General features: G+C 37.5%; 2 protein-coding genes across 3 annotated transcripts in view; one reads left to right on the top strand and one right to left on the bottom strand.

Annotated features, from left to right (window-relative positions):
• Positions 1-600: 600 nt before the first annotated feature.
• The window catches only part of LOC116521013 (natterin-3-like), a 22,449-nt gene continuing 4,921 nt past the window's right edge, over positions 601-18,128 (bottom strand). Inside the window, exons 2-4 of one of the 2 annotated variants that reach the window (XM_032235611.1) lie at positions 12,207-13,656; positions 3,515-3,641; positions 601-1,734 (exon numbers count right to left, since the gene is read on the bottom strand). In XM_032235611.1, the coding sequence (XP_032091502.1) occupies positions 704-1,734; positions 3,515-3,641 (1,158 nt within the window). In that variant the 5' untranslated portion in view covers positions 12,207-13,656 and the 3' untranslated portion in view covers positions 601-703. The remainder of the gene's footprint in view (positions 1,735-3,514; positions 3,642-12,206; positions 13,657-18,128) is intronic. The other variant, XM_032235610.1, reaches the window with a different exon arrangement.
• On the top strand, positions 13,667-16,156 carry LOC116521014 (natterin-4-like). Its single transcript, XM_032235612.1, has one exon. The coding sequence runs from the start codon at positions 14,510-14,512 to the stop codon at positions 15,479-15,481; it is 972 nt and encodes a 323-aa protein (XP_032091503.1). The 5' UTR covers positions 13,667-14,509; the 3' UTR covers positions 15,482-16,156.

The following is an 18,128-nucleotide window of genomic DNA, read 5'->3' as shown; positions in this document are numbered from 1 at the left end:
AAAAGCATCCATTTACTTTTTAAAAGCATGGTTGATCTTTAATATGTATTTTCAAACTACAATGTAATACCTTATATCACTTTTGTGTAAGAGTCCTTATTATAATTTAAGAATAGGAATATTATAATAGAACAGAAAAACAGTAGAGGAAGAGAAGACAAATTTCAAAGCAAAAAAAAACCTGGTGGAAAAAATAAAACTAGACATACCATGTATTTGAGTCTGATCAATTTTTATTTTTAAGGAATTAAGAACATTAATTTCAACTTAGCTTCTTTATAATGAGATCATGGACAATAATTATTTGATAGTGATATTAGCTTAATGGAAAAAGTCAGGTTCACAAAACCTCAAGCACTTTTTCTAAGATTACAGTGCTCAAATAATAAAACACTCTTCCTCTTGATAGCACTACTATTTGCATGGAGATTTCTTTGCTATGAACAGATGAGCACAATTTGCATTTATACTGTTACTTAGAATTAAAGTCTAAGAACAATTTCTAAGAACTGCTTTGTAGACAATTTGGTTCAAAGGGTTGTTTACTAATACTAATAAAGCAAAAAGATTGGCTTAGTGCACATCACTATTTTGGATTACAAACATCAATTTTCAATGAATCCTTCTAAAGGCTAAACAATAATTATTTTTTAATTCTTGCTGCAAACTAATAAAGCTACAAAGGCATTTTAGGAAGCCCAATCTAGGCAGTGCAAGGGACAGCATCTGGGATCGGGACACAGCGCTCAACCTGTGTGGCTCCTTTTAACCCAACTACATTGGAGCTGACGCCTTGGATGGTGGCACTCCTCCAAGTTCCATCTCTGTAATAACGGGTGGCTGTAGCAGTGTAAGGAACCTGTCCCCTCATTTTCTTGCCATCCATTACCAACTCACAGCTGTGGTTGGGTGGAATTTCAACCTCAATTGTTTCAGAAAATGTGACCGGATCACTATATGTATAACCCTTTTTCCAGCTGAAGGTTTTCTCTGATGAAATGCCCCATGATCCTCTAATGATGTCAAGTATACTTGCTGTCATATCAAAGCTGACGGTCTGAGAGATGGACATGTCAACTTCCCAGGAATGTTCAGAAATCACCGTTCCTGATAAGGTGGTTGACTTCTTCACTGCCCTACAATCTTTGTTGATGAGTTTGCTGGAAGCTAATAGCATGCCTGCCTCAGTGTAGGATCCCTTATTTAGGTCATAATTGACATTGGAGATGCTCTGAGACTGATAGTTTTTTTCAATGGTCAGGACATTATATTCTTTATAATCCTCTTCCTTACCATTGATAACAATGAAGAAGGCTTGATGTTTACTGACCACTTTACCTAATCCATACTCATTTCTACCAACATATACTCTGTCACCTGAGCAAGTGTTGATGGAATTGGATGGGACATTACCCCGGTAACCGTACTGCCAGATCAGTGATTCAAAGTCATGATCATTCACCAAAATGTCGAACTGGGAATTGGAGAGTTCTTTGTTTCCGTATGGGTAATAGCAGTAAGGACCCCGGCTGGGACTGTAGTAGCCAGCAGAACAGTCTGAAACCTTGCAAGGATATTCGTTTCTGTTAGCGTAGCTGTTCCAGTAAGACACAGCTCCATTGGGGAGATAGCCAGGAAACCAAGCCCATCTCATGGTTGTTTCATGGAAAACACCAACGCTCCTACTGGAAGGCTGTTTCTCTTTCATTGCTGCACTCCTACTAATTGCATTGCCTGGGAGAAGAAAATGAAATAGAAACAAAAGGAAATCAGCTAATATTTCATAAAGAAATGGTGGAGGGGGAGTTTATGTAAATTATTTCCCTAATATAAGCCCTTTGAAAATTTCCAGACAAAGCACAAATTTCCATATATTCTATGCACACTCTAAAATTATCCTAGTTGAACAGGGGAAATTGAAATCCATCTGAATGAAGACAAATTAAAGATTGTGAGTTCAGCAAAACAATTGTTTTGGCATTGTATAATGTTTTCAATTCCTTGTAGCCCTGATGGATCACCCACAGAAATTGTAATGAATATTTTCCCCCTGGTCTGTGCTGCTGAACTGAAGCAGAAAAATAAAGAATTGCAATGAGATTAATGTTTTCTGAGAACAGTAGACTCCTCTGGCTATTCATACTTGTGAATATCTACAATAGATTAGAGCCAGTCTGGTGTAGTGGTTAAAGTTGCTGACCCAGAAATTAGGAGACTGTGAGTTCTAGTTCTGCCACAGGCATGACAGTCAACTGGATGACTTTGGACTAGTCACTCTGCCTCAGCTCAGACCACCTCAAAGATTGTTATGGAGAAAAAGAGGTGGAGTGTTATATTATATTCACTGGCTTACTACCAGTGGTGAAATGCACAATTGTTTATTACCAGTTCTGTGGGTGTGGCTTGGTGGGCATGGCAGGAGAAGGATACTGCAAAATCCCCATTCCCTCCCCACTCCTGGGGAAGGATATTGTAAAATCTCCATTCCCACCCTACTCTGGGGCCAGCCAGAGGTGGTATTTGCCAGTTCTCCGAACTACTCAAATTTTCCACTATCAGTTCTCCAGAACCTGTCAGAACCTGCTGAATTTCACCCCTGCTTATTACTTATAAAATAATAAAGGTGGGATAAAAATTTATAAATAAATGCATGCATAAATAATATTGCCAGTGTCAAATGCACTTTTTAATCCATCAATCTATATTCTTAAAATGAGGAGTAACAATACTATATGCTGTTTAGATTCATTTTGAATTGGGTGATCTTACAAATTTAAAAAATATGTTAAATTAAAAATTACATTAAATTAAATTAACAATAACATGAATTTCTCTTCCCAAATAGATAAAATTATTCTGTCCATATCTAGATACCACAATTTAGAAAGTTATTTGAGAGATTGGATTCTTTCTAGAAGACAGTAAACGATATGCTAAGTGTTAAGTCCTTGAGGTTACAATGCCATTGATTATCATTGCCGGCTCCTGATTGGTTAAGACGCGAGCAGCCAGCTGGTGGGAGAATGCAGCCATTCTATTGGTTCAGTGTCTGATAGCTCTGGTATAAAAGGGCTATCAGCTGTCAAATGTTGTTTTTTGCCTGTTCAAGGTTTGCCTTGCATTTTGTCTTGTTAAACTGTTAATAAAGGTTGAGTTAGCTTCAACCTGCCTTGCCTCAGTTCCTGCCTGCCTCGTTCTCCCTACAGAACATGGAAAGCCTGGAAAAGAACAAAAAATATGTAGGTGAAGAGAGGAAGCATTGCAGATGTTTAGACTGTTCATAAGAAATTATCTTCAGGTATCTGAAGGCTTGTTACATAGAAAAGTTGAAGACACAACAGGTTTTGTATTATATGGAAGCATACTTAATCTTGATATGAGAAAAAAGTCCTAACAATTTTTCAATAATGGAACAAATAATCTTTGAGATTATAGACTCTTCTTTGCTCAAGTTTTTAACCCACCACTAGCTCCGATGCTAAATGAGATCTTTCCATGTGCCAATCTTAAGTACCTGGTTTTAGTTGTGGAATGTTTTTCTCCATCGTTCTGTTTAGGACTTTAAAGCTAATTTTCACATCATTGGCCACTGACTCACTGATGATTAGGAACAGGAAGAGAGCAGAGAGTAAACGACACATCTAAAACAAAGATCAGAAAAGTATTTCATATTTTCAAAAGATGAAATTGAAATGAAACTGCCACCATGTAATATTCAACTTGTTCAAACATTTAGACTTTGAATAATTCAATGACATAAAAACAGGAAGATATTTTTATATTTAATTCCAACATGTGGCATCTTAGTGTAAAATATCCATTCATTTTTTCTAGGAAGTGAATCCCTCATGCTGGAAGAATCTCAATTCTAAGACAGATCAGTTGAATCTGATCAGTTGAATCACCTTCCTACATGAAGTTTACAAGAGTTTTCTCCTGAAAGGATCACTTATCACTGCATCTTTCAATATTTTAAAATAAATTTAAAAATAATACTTCGAAATCCCACACTAATGTCTATGAAATTGTCTATGGCATGTTCAGTCCTAAATATTTGCAGTGTTTTCAGCGTATGTTGCTTTTTGAGAAAACATCAAGGGAAAAAATCTGTTAAGACTATTTTAAACTCAGTTGTTAATAAGTTTTGCATGACCACCAACCATTTGCACTGATTTCCACCTTACCTGAGAATCCATTACAGCTTTTTACAAAGATAAGATAAGATAAGATAAGATAAGATAAGATAAGATAAGATAAGATAAGATAAGATAAGATACTTTATTTGTATGCCGCCCTTTTCCCTGGGGGGACTCAGGGCGGCTCACAGCTCAGGGGGAGGGGAGGACAAACCAAGTTACATATAAGACAATACATCATTAAAAGCACAACATACATACTATTCGGGCAGGGTTAAGGTCTTTAGCCCCAGGCCTGTCAGGACAGCCAGGTTTTAAGGGCTATGCGGAAGGTCTGGAGGGTGGTGAGGGTACGAATCTCCACGGGGAGTTCGTTCCATAGGGTCGGAGCTGCCACAGAGAAGGCTCTCCTCCGCGTGGTTGCCAGTCGACATTGACTGGCTGATGGAACTCGGAGGAGGCCTAATCTGTGGGATCTAATTGGTCGAGTGGAGGTGATTGGCAGTAGGCGGTCTCTCAAGTATCCAGATCCAATACCATGAAGGGCTTTGTAGGTGACAACTAGCACCTTGAAGCGTACCCGGAGATCAACAGGTAGCCAGTGCAGCTTGCGGAAGATAGGTGTTATGTGGGTGAAACGAGGTGCACCCACGATCGCTCGCGCGGCCGCATTCTGGACTAGCTGAAGTCGCCGAATATTCTTCAAGGGCAGCCCGATGTAGAGCACATTGCAGTACTCCAGCCTAGAGGTCACAAGGGCACGAGTGACTGTTGTGAGAGCCTCCCGGTTCAGGTAGGGACGCAACTGGTGCACCAGGCAAACCTGGGCAAATGCCCCCCTGGTCACAGCTGACAAATGGTGTTCAAAAGTCAGCTGTGGGTCCAGGAGGACTCCCAAGTTGCGGACCCTGTCTGAGGGGCGTAGTATTTGACCCCCCAACCTGAGAGATGGAACACTTGGCCAATTAGTGGGAGGGAAGCACAGCAGCCACTCGGTCTTATCCGGATTGAGCACAAGCTTGTTAACTCCCATCCAGTCTCTAACAGCCTCAAGGCCCTGGCTCATCACGTCCATCGCTTCATTGAGTTGGCACGGGGCGGACAGATACAACTGTGTATCGTCCGCATACTGGTGGTATTTTATCCCGTGCCGTCGAATGATCTCGCCCAGCGGTTTCATGTAGATATTAAAAAGTAGGGGGGACAGGATCGAACTCTGCGGCACCCCATATGTTAGGGGCCTAGGGGTCGATCTCTGCCCTCTGACTAACACCGACTGCGACCTGTCCGAGAGGTAAGAGGAGAACCACCGTAGAACAGTGCCTCCCACCCCCACCTCCCGCAGTCGTCGCAGAAGGATACCATGGTCGATGGTATCGAAAGCCGCAGAGAGGTCCAGGAGTACCAGGATAGAGGCATGGCCTCCATCCCTGGCTCTCCAGAGATCATCGGTCAATGCGACCAAAGCGGTTTCTGTGCTGTAGCCAGGCCTGAAGCCAGACTGGAATGGATCAAGATAACTAGCTTCCTCCAAGGACCGCTGGCGCTGAAAGGCCACCACCTTCTCAATCCTTTAGTTAGTTGCTGCTTTACTCCTTTTCTCTGTTTGATATTTGACCCAATGGAATGAAGGGAGTGCAATTTATAATAAAATGAGTGGGTTGTTTTAGAGGTGGGATGGGAAGTTGTGTGTTTAGAAAATATGAGGACTTGGATGATTTATGCTAATGCTATCAGGTAGCTATCTCTAGTTTATAAAGCAAATATTTGAGCAGATTATGCAGCTGTTACTATATTTTGGATTCTCCCAATATCTAAAGGCTTTGTGGAAGGCTACAGCTGGGCCTTGGTGACTTTGGCTGCCCTCAGATCTCCTGAGAAATATGAATCTGTTGTTTTTAGAGAACTCACGTGATTTAAAGTTAGACAGAAACCTGATAAAAAACTTGCCTCCAAGCTTCTAAAATTTCTGCACTAGTAGCTGGTCATATTGTTCCTGAAGATTAGAAAAATTCTGGTTCTTTAACTTCTTAATTCTGTGTAATTTTTTTTAATTAGCCATATCTTATCTCTTAAGATGGGATGTGCTATAGCTAAAGATTCTAGACAAGATGCTGATCTCAATCTGGTAATTGTAGTTGCTCTTTCCATATCATTTCTATGTCTTTGATATTGTTATATACATGCCCTCTATTCCACCAATGATACATTTCAAGGCAAGATTTCATAGGACTCAGTTTTCTTACAAGAAGATACCTGGAGATCTTGGTATATCTGTAATCTGTTTTTAGTCATAAAATGAGTGTTCACAGAATGAAGATTCAAATGGACCCTTGTTCCCAGAGGTGGGTTCCTACCGGCATTGCTACCAGTTCGCTTTGTCCGTGCTTTGCGCATGTGCAAAGTCTAAATTGTTCTGTAAATTGTTCTGCGCATGCACGAAGAACAAAAAACAGTAAGAAAAAAAAACATGCCAGCAACAGCAGCAGCAGCAACTAGGGAACTGGTTTGGGGGCGTGGCCAGCCTGGGCACTGCCAGTTCTATGACCCAGGCAGAATTACCACTACTGGTTCACCTGAACCAGTGCGAACTGTTAGGAACCCACCTCTGCTTGTTCCCCATTTAGTTTTCAGGGAATCTCCACCCTGGTCAGGGATGGCCATCAGAATATATCATATTTTTCGAAGTATAAGACACACCTTTTGTCCTCAAAAAAGAAGCTGAAAACATGGGTGTGTCTTATACACCAAATACAGCATTTTTTTGCCTCCCGAAGCCCCACCCCCTTCACCAAAATGACCATGCATCCCCTTATGGAGGCTTTCAGGGAGATCCTGGGGGCTGGGAAGGACAGAAATAAGGAAAAATGAGCTGTTTCCCCCCCAGCCCCCAGCAGCACTCTATAAGCCTCCATAAGGCTAAGCATAAAAAAAAATTTGACAAAAAAAGGGCCATTTTTTGCTGATTTCCCCCACCTCCCCACCTCCCCAGGAGCACTCTGCAAGTCCTTCCAAGGCTATTCGTGTCTTTTTTGGGGGGAAACGGGCCCATTTTGACAAAAACAGGTCTTTTTGGGGAGGTTTGCAGAGTGCAAAAAAAGTTTTTTCCACTTTCTGAAAGCTCTTTGATTGATGAGAATTACATTGATCAAGTGCTGTGCCAGCAGAAACAAAGTCTTAGGTGTTGCAGATTGTCAGCGATTTCCTTCTCCAGCACATGGATAAATACACCTGGAAATATCTCCCTACCTACCTACCTACCTACCTACCTTCTCTCTCTCTCTCTCTCTCTCTCTCCCTATCTACCTACTGTACTCTCTCTCTACTGTATTTCTCCCCCCCTCTATCTACCTAAGTACCTACCTACCTACTCTCTCTCTCTCCCACCCTATCTACTGTATTTCTCTCTCTATTTCTCTCTCATATCCCTCTATCTATCTACCTACCTACACACTCTCTCTCCCTATCTACTATATTTTTCTCTCTCTTTCTTTCTATCCCTCTACCTACCAAATTACCTACTCTCTCTCTCTCCCTATCTACTGTATTTCTCTATCTCTCTCTATTTCTCTCTCTCTATTTCTATCTATCTATCTATCTATCTATCTATCTATCTATCTATATCTATATCTATATCTATATCTATATCTATATCTATATCTATATCTATATCTATATCTATATCTATATATCTATATCTATATCTATATCTATATCTATATAATATATATATATATATATATATATAATATATATATATATATATATATATATATATATAATATATATATATATAATATATATATATATATATATATATATATATATATATATATATATATATCCCTTTATCTACCTACCTACCTACCTACCTACCTAACTAACTAACTAACTACTCTCTCTTTCCCTATCTACCTACTGTATTTTCCTCTCTTTCTCTCCCTCTCTATCCCTCTATCTACCTACCTACTTTTTTTTTAATTTGCCTCTTCAAAACCTTGGTGTGTCTTATACTCAGGTGCATCTTATACTCCAAAAAATACAGTAGTCATGACAACTGATTACCCTTTGCTACCTGTAAGATGCTGGGCACAGGGTACCTACACTCATAGCTCAGCTTAGAGATATTGTAAGAAAAGGCATCTTGTGATATTATTATTACCTGTGTTCTACAATGAGCCAGTTTAGTGTAGTGGTTAAAGCAACAGACAAAAAACAAGGAGGCCTTAGGCACAAAGGTAACTGGGTAACGTTGGTTCAGTCTCCCTGTTTCAGCCGTAGGAAAGAGGCAGTGGCAAACTATTTCTGAAATCTTCACAAGAAAACTGCAAGGACTAGTCCAGCCAGTCTCAAAACTGACTCTAGGGCACACAAAAATAAAATCTAACTTGTATCAGTTGTACTTTGCTATATATATTTACACACATACACACACGTGTGTGTGTGTGTGTGTGTGTGTGTGTGTGTATATGTATATGTATATGTATATGTATATGTATATGTATATGTATATGTATATGTATATGTATATGTATATGTATATGAATGTGTGTAGGTGAATGAGTGTATTTATGTATGGTGTGCAAATATTGTGTTTTAAAATTTGATTCCATAAAGTTTTTAAATTGAATTTTCATTTTTTTAAATGTAATAATTTTATTAAAGAGTATAAATGTACAAAACTAAAACCAATGCAAACTAAAAAAGATAAAAGAATAAAAATAGGGGAAATACAGAAAAAAGTAGGAAGAAATAGAAAGAGAAAAGAAATAAAGAATAAAGCAATATATACATATACATATACATATACATATACATATACATATACATATACATATACATATACATATACATATACATATACATATACATATACATATACATATACATATACATATACATATACATATACATAATATGTAGCTTCCCACTTCATTCCAACAAGTATAAACAATTTTAGTAATCTTTTCTTAAAATCAACAAATAATGTCTTCTCTTTATGGCCCATTTTTTTTGCTTACAAACAAATCCATAAAATATTATCATGATGTTAGCAAAAGTCCATTAAGTGCCACCTGAAATAACAACAAATCCATTTTAATCTTGTTCAAATATACCAACTTTATATTCTTTCCTTTTACTTCTAACAATCTTAATCCTTGGTTCATTCAAATAATATCATAGAATTTAATTTATTTTTACTTTTTAATTGTTATTTCTCATGATATCCTAAAACATTTTAATATCTAATTTGTAAATCCAATATAGAAAAATTATTCAGGTAATCTTCAGTTTATTTCATTAGCCAATTTTTTTTTGTATGCCGGTATAGCTTCTTTTTCCATGTCATTTTTATAGTATATCATTTGTAAATCCAGTTTCAACTCAGTCTCAGTCTTATTAAATAGAACTTGTTCTCCTTCCACTAGCCATTGGATTTTTTTTCTCTGAGCCAGCTCTTACATCTTAATAACATATCTAGGATTCTTTAAAACCTGGAACTAGAAATTGGGTTTTTAAAAAATGTTTCATCAGGTTTTACACCCAACTCCCCAAGAGCTACTATTTTACTCCAGTTCTCCTCTCCATATGATATCTTATTTGCTTAAACAACTTCTACACATTGATCATATAATTAGCTCTAGAATATACAGTATCAAGTATAGCCTTCATTGGATAAAGAGATAAATTCATACTGTTATCTGCATTCAAATATTTTGATCTTTCCTGCTCCCAAGTTCATTTATTTCCAAGGATATTTATATCTAAAACTTTTCCACTGACTCACTTTTTTAATATGTATAAAATTAACTAAAGATCACTCTTATGTAAAAGTTATATAACAGTGATAAGTGCAAGACAGGAAAAGTCACAAATTTTAAACAGTGAGAAAAGAAAAAGTCTCTCTAAAGAAAACTAGCAAGGAAATTAAGGGATGTTCATTGCCACTAACAATTTTAATGCTCTAGACTATTTGTTGACTTCAATTCATTTGATATATGCATTGCAGAATCTATAGAAGCCCTCGTTAGGCACTCAGATTCACACAATTTGTCCTTGAACATTTAGAAACTAGCACATTTATATGATAATCTTATAACATAATTGTAGTCAAATAAGAATTGTGGTACATCGATAGTAAGATATACAAAGATTTTTGATATAAAGTATATAATCTAATATGAACTATAAGTAATGACTGTGGAAGAAATGCACGAAAGTTATCTGTAACCAATCAACACACTTTCTACAAGATGTAATGAAGGATGATTCCTTTTTTGTTTTTTTGTTCAATTAAAATAAAATAAAAACTTTTCAAAAAAAATGGTTCTGCATCTTCTAGTCAAATGTGAGCAGGCAGTTGGCATATAGCCAGGTGGCCAGGTTAATGTACCCTCCACCACAGCTTGAGTCAGCAATTCCTGAGGTATAATTTTGGTATCCTTTGGTGTGCATATAATGTATCGCACAGAAAGATCAGAATGCCTGACATATGGACTAGGTATGTGATTATTTACCAGCCAGATGACTACCGTACCCTCTATGTTGGAAATCAATGGTTGAATATGCAGACCACACAGACTCATCCACAACAGCCTGTTCAATAGTAAAGGGACAGCGGAAAAAAAACATCCTGTGCAGAATGCACAACTACATAACACAGTCTGTTCAGCAGTTGCAAGAAGGTTTCACACCCATTTGCACTACTCAGGTGACCTTGAGAAAACAGACAAAGCTCTAAGTGGCTTCAACAACTCTCTAAAAGAATGCAAATGATTATCTGCCTGCAAGCAATCCTTCCATTCCTCACTATCCAGTCAAAGCTGAAGAAGCTTCTTGGATGAGGTGAAATGTCTTCAAAGAAAAACAAGAAAGTCCAGCTACCTCTTCGAAAAGCACCTTTAGGACAACTATGACTTGGATGACTGAGAATCTCTATAGACAATTAGAAGATAAGATTCTATTAATCTCATTCTGATAATTCTACACCATTTAGAAGAACATGGGCTGAAAAATGTACCTGCAACTAAGCACTTTTCGCAGACAGAAAAAATATTTTTGTGGGAGAGGTAAAATAGTGAATTTGGGGAAACTAAAAATACAGCATGTTCTACTGTACTGTACTTTTTATAGGGTTTCCATAAAAGTTAGACTTTGCCCCTTCTGTTACAATATCCAGGCAAATGACTTTTTTGTTATCTTCTTTCTTATAAGATGAAAACTCACATTACACATAGTGGCAAAGAGAAGCAGAACAGAGCAAAAAGTCAGAGTCTTCGGGGCAGTTTTCCTATAATAAAGGGCTGAAATGTTTGCCATTTTAGAGCAATAATAAAGCCATCAATTATACAACAATAAAATCATCAATTAGGTACAAGATTAAAAAAAGAAATTAACCAGAATTTTTCTAATTCTTTCCAGGAACAGCAGAAGCATGCAATGAAATTGATTTGATCCAGATAAAAGAAAGTATTCCTTAATGCAATACATATTTATTGAATTCATTGCCAGAAGATATGATAATGGTCATTAACAAGATGTATTTCCAAGGGAATAAAATAAATGGATGTTCGTTTTTCTGTAGATGCTTTAATTAAGATGGTTCTACAAAACAAGCATTTTCTGAACCTGTGTGGCACCAAATGTCATTGGGGTAGACAAGACTAGGACAAAAGGGCTCCAGTTGTAAGCTTCCGAAAACATCTAGATGGCTTCAGTATGAGACAGAGCGTCAAACGAACACCTGAAATTTCTACTCAAATATTTACTTTAGAAACTGGAGAGTTCATGAGATATATTTTCCATAAATCATTCTCAAGGTGCCACTTTGTGATAATCAAAAATGGATATTCTCAATTACTTATGAAACTCACATCACTACTCAATTAGGATTTTTCTCTTTGCAAGGCGAGTCCCACCCCGTAACCCTTTTATTTTTTTCTCTGTAAATTATATAAATAGGACAGCAATTGCCACATCAAAAGCCTTGGACTTCTGAAAGAGATCCCAAGGTAAGTTGCCTCCATTATAAATATAATTAGTAGGAGTTCAGTATTTCATGCAGCTTACCTAACGTGACTTGTGGATAGATGTCTTTTAGAAGAAGGGCAGATAAATATCCTGGTGACATTTTACTGATGTTTTTCGGCTTAAAATCAGTGCCTCTATTTTTGCTCAGTAGCCTTGTCTTTGTAGTTTATTATTTGTAGTAGAGTGACACGGTGATTTCTCTAAAAACCATCTTCTTGGGGTAAAAATTGAGCTACATCTTATATATGAGTCTGAAATGCCTGATCTTCATATGCCCAGGAAGGCAAACTTCCACTCATCTTTTTCTGCTAGAGATCAAAATGTCATTTTTTAAAGTTATGTTGGCCCTAGCAGCCACATCTAGTACACCTGGGCTTCATCTCATTATAGGCAACTTCTCCACTCTAATTGGCAACAAGGCATGTAATGGAAATACTCCTTTCCTCCAAGAATTGCAGAAAAGGGGGGGGAGGTAAATTGAACAAATATAAATGTCTCTCCTCCATACTATATAATTCAGTTCAATCAGTCAATCATAGTAAGTTACCAGTTCGCTGTAGTCATTCAATCTATGATTTTTTGTACAGTTACTTAAGAGTAAATTGAATTGGTGACTTGTTTAATGGGGAATTCTTGTCTTCAAAAATAGCTTATGCAATGTGCATTGAATCATTTTCGCTTGATGTTCAAAAGCCTGGCATTTCCCTCCCCTCATTTCTTACTACTCAAACTGACCACATTTTTCTAGCTCCAGCCATACTTACCTATAGCTAAATATTTTAAAAGTGCCTGAATAAAAGTTTATTCTTTGTTTTTTAATATGTGTTTAAAACGTAAGAGCACTAGCAGGGACAGAGGGGAAGGGAATTAATAAAATAGCAGTTTATTGGCAATGTTTCCAAAATCTGAAATGATCTTCTGATTTGTGTTTCAGATGCATCTACTGTTCTGCACTCTCTTCCTTTCACTGATCATAGATGGGCCCCTGGCCATTGAAGTCAACAGTAATCTTGAACTCCAAAAGAGAACAGTGAAGAAAAATCCTCCTCAGTTGATCCCAGGTATATAAAGTGAGCTTTATCCATGGAGAAATTCCTTTTGTCTACAAATTTTTTCATCTTGAGCTTCTTTTTTGAAGAACCGTATTGAGTTGATCTCATTGAAATCCGTTCTACAACCAAATGAAATTGCACTGTGGACAGAAGCAAGACAGACTATGGTGGTCATAACATTCCAAGATGTCCTAAATATTGCAACTGTTTTGTTTAAAGTTTACTTGCCCAAAATATCTTATGTGACCAGCAAATCATCAAATTCTGGGTTAGCATCATGCTAGTTGAGGAATTCTGGTAATTGAAATCCATATAAGTAAGGTTTCCATACATCAATGCCAGGAGTAGAGCATTTGGATGAAGCAGGTCTCATACTATTCCCTATAAAGAATCTCAAGTGCTGAAATCTTAAATACTGATTGTATGTTGGCAAGTCTCTGTCAATAGAGAAAGAGAAAGTACAAGTGAAGTGAAGACACTGCCCTCTCCTCATCTAGGGTGTGGATTATATACTTTATGAATTGAAGTTCAAATGGGAGGCAGAACAACAATTACAAACCAAAACAAAATACAAGCAATAGATTGTACATATAGTGTATGCATATATAAGGGTCATATACAAATTCTGGCCCAGAGTATAACTTTCATCCATTAAAATTAACAGAAACCTACAAAAATAATATCCAAAATTGCAGTAGATCAATGTTTCTGATATTTTTTCTTTGAAGAATGTCCCCACTTATAAAAGTTATGGAAGACCCAGAAAGACCTTAGATATCAATTGAAAATGTTTTTCATGGGGGGGAAAAACCCTATATGTTTTAACAAATAAAAATGATGAGCAGAGTCGCATTGTTTAATATTTTTACAAATGATTTTTCAGTTTTTATTTCATGAAGCCATGAGAAAGTCTTGGACATAGTAGTTTAGTAATGCATTAATATCAATATATAAACAAATGATTTAGCAGATAGATTGGAACTATGTTAGAATCCTACAGTAACAGACCCAAAGGTGTTTTCTTTCCAAAGGCAACTGGACGCTCTTGTCTTTTGAAAGAAAGCATCTTTATGACAAACATGACCTGGACAACTGAGAGTCTCCATAGACATACAGTAATAGACTACTCACATGTCTGAGAAAGATCTCCAGAAAATATGCTTATATTTCTTCATTAAAATTAACTGATTGACATTTTTTCACTTTTCAGATAAAGCCAACAGTGCTCAAGACCAGAATGATGACATCCAACATTCTAGTAGAAATGTTAGCGTTTTCTACGAAACTACTATGAGTTGGACTTTATTCCCAGGATCTATACCTTCTGAAGCTGTGCCTTACTGGAATAGTTATGCTGGCAGATGGGAATATCCTTGCATTGAACAAAACTGTGCTGCTGGCTACTACAGTCCCAGCCAGGGTCCTTACTGCTATTACCCATTCGGAAACAAAGAATATTCCACTTCTGAGTTCTGGATTTTGGTGAATGGACATGACTTTGAATCCCTAAGCTGGAAAGCGGGTTCATGGGGTAAGGTCCCACCCAACTCCATCAACACATGTGCAGGTATAAATTTATATGTTGGTAAAAATAAGTATGGATTAGGGAAGGTAGATAGTAAAAACCAAGCTTTCTTCCTTGGCTGGAATGGTAAGGAGTACTATTATAAATACTATGATGTCCTGACCATTAATAAAGACTATCGCTCACAGAGCATCTCCAATGTCAAGTACTTTCTAGACCATGGATCATTCACTGAATCAGGCATATCCATAGTCTCTAGCAAAGTTACCAACTATGATTGTAGGACAGTGAAGAAGTCAACCACCTTATCAGGAACAGTGACCTCTGAACATAGCTGGGATGTTGGCATGTCCATGTCTCAGGGCATAGGCTTTACAATGACAGCAGGGATACCTGAAGTCTTAGGAATATCCTGGGGCATTTCATCAGAGAAAACATTCAACTGGACTAAAGGTTACACACGGAGTGAATCAATCATTTACTCTGACACAGTTGAAGTTGAAGTCCCACCCAACCACCACTGTGAACTGGAAATGGGTGGCATGAAAATGAGAGCAAATATTCCCTTCAATGCCACTGCTACTCGTTACTATCATAGCGGAGCAACCCGAATTGCCCCCATCCAAGGTACCAGTCACAATGCAGTTGTGGCTCAAGTACGAACAGTGGTCAAGAGGTGTGAACCTATCCCAGATGCACTTCCATGTAGTACACAAATCCCAGAAGTGATCTTCTAGCCAGGTTAATGATTGGGTTCTCATACATGCTCAACCTAGTTCATGAAATAATCTAATTCATGGATTCTCTCACTACATTGAATTTATCAAATGACTGGGCTTGTTCAACATATTAGCCATTAATTTTTTTTAATTAAAATCAAGAATCGCATTTTATATGAATGCAGCCACTTAAGTCTTTATAACTACGGCTGACATTCTGAATAAACTATACTAGAGGAAGGTAATACTGGAATTAATAACCATCACAGTTCCACTACAACATGAAGCTATTTTCTTTTTGTGTTCAGTGTACATTTTCTACTCTTTATTTGTCCTCCTTTTCCAACGGTTGATTTTATGTTGAACTTTCTTTTCATTTCTAGTGCAATACTGCTTCTGTACAAAAGTAACATTAAAAATATTCAAAAATGGTTTAAAGCTCTTCTTAAGTGTGGCTTCTTAATGACTTCTTTCAACTTTACAATTGGATTTTGCAAAAATGGTAGACTGAGTTACACAGAAGCCAGTTTGTGACCCAGTTTTAGAGGATCTAAACATGTGACCACATCTGTGCTCCCTGATTGGGCAGTGGGTATTTTGCCCGGGAAATTGTTTGTTGCTTCGCACTCACTGAATCCCTGTCAGCACTAGCAGAAGCAGCTTTGTACCAGCAGCATGGGTTAGAGGAATTAATGTCTTTTTACACCACGTGAAGGGACAGATCAGGGAAAGTCAGAAGAACCTCATTACTGAACTGTAAGTTTTGTTATTAAGGATTCCTGACAATAAACTTGATCTGAAAAATATTCCCAAGCGTGGAGTTAACTGGCTGCCCGAGCAGAACCCTCATTGCCCGGAGCAGAACAGGATCCTATTCAATGCCTCAGCATGTTGCACAAACCAGGGCATGAATTTAACCCACAATTATGGTTTATAGCAGTGGTGAGATTCAAATGTTTTTACTACTGGTTCTCTGGGCGTGGCTTGGTGGGAGTGGCATGGTTTGGTGGGCATGGCAGGGTAAGAATACTGCAAAATCCCCACTCCCTCCCCACCCCATTAACCTGCTTTCCAACTCTGTTCAAAAGAAGGCAACAAAAGAAGACCCAGCCGATCAGCGGAGAGGAGGCAACAAATAGAGGCAGGAGTAGTCAGAGGTGGTATTTGCTGGTTTTTTGAACTACTCAAAATTTTCACTACCACTTCACCAGAACCAGTCACAACCAATTGAATACCACCTCTGGTTTATAGCCTTTGAGTATAACTTTGACTTGCATTCTTTATTGGGTTAGTGGTAATTGAGTGGAAAGGGAATGCTCTCTATGCCATCTTGTACTCTTAAATGAACAGAGTGTAAATCTAATGCATAGGGACATTCATTTGGTAGATTTTTATGGCTACCCATTTCAAGTATGTGAAAAGAGTAGTCCCATAGCAAGATAGCCAGCAAATAGATTTAATAAATAAATGAATATGACTCTAAGCAGCTAATAATACTAAATGTTTTGAAATCTCAGCTGGAAAATTTCAAATCATATTCACCTTCAACACAGACTTGCAAAAGGCTTCATTGCAGTGTTTGGTTAACTTGAATTTGAGACACTTTGTGGGATTCTTGTCACTAATCCTATAACTGCTACTGCAACTGGAATTAATACCCTTATGCTGATATACTGAACATATTTGTATTCTTTGTATTTTGAATATATTTGTACCCCCCCCCAACTCCATTCCTAATATTTTTTTTAAGAAGACAATAATTCCGCCTTCCTCCCACGTCACCAAAAGTTAAGCTTTTCTGAATACCCGATTAAATATTTTTTAGAATCGTTTACGTTACATTTTTGTTTCCTGACCACCAGAGGTCAGCACAGACCCATATTTTTTAAAAAATCACAATCTCTTTATGGTAGCTGAATTTCAATCTCTGGCCAGGAGTCAAGGAGGAAATGAAAACATGGAGCTTTTATGTAACACACGCACTCCTGGTCAATTACAGTTTGTGCACTGATGTTGATCATATAAATTCACACTGTCCTACGCTGCTTTTCTCTCTCATTTCCTAAACCCATTTCTTTTTAGTGTCCAAAGATAAGCTAATATTCTTCCAAACAATAGATAATGTCTATTGTTTCCTCTTTGCTTTTGTTGTTGTTGTTGTTGTGGTGGTGGTATTAGGATACTGTTGAATATTTATATTTTCTCTTCAGTCTTAAGACAAAATTGTGCACAACTTTGGATTGAATTGAATACAGGTAGTCCTCAACTTACGACTACAATTGAGCCTCAAATTTCTGTTGTTAAGAGACATTTGTTAAATGAGTTTTGCCCCGTTGTACAACTTTTCTTGCCACAGTTGTTAAATGAATCACTGCAGTTGATAAGTCAGTAGCCCGGGTGTTAAATGAACCTGGCTTCCCCATTGAATTACCTTGGGACTCAGCCTCGGTCATAAATATGAACCAGTTGCCAAGCATTCTGAATTTTGATCACATGATCATGGGGATGCTGCAAAGTTCGTAACTGTGAAAAACGGTCATAAGTCACCTTTTTCCAGTGCCATTGTAACTTTGAAAGGTCATTAAATGAACTGTTGTAAGTTGAGGACTACCTGCATTAGCAATCTTTGCAGCACACATCCCTTTAACAATTAGACCACTTCATG

This window comes from Thamnophis elegans, chromosome Z (genome assembly GCF_009769535.1).
Source record: "Thamnophis elegans isolate rThaEle1 chromosome Z, rThaEle1.pri, whole genome shotgun sequence".
Lineage (NCBI taxonomy): Eukaryota > Metazoa > Chordata > Lepidosauria > Squamata > Colubridae > Thamnophis > Thamnophis elegans.
This window is presented reverse-complemented; position numbering and strand designations above follow the sequence as displayed.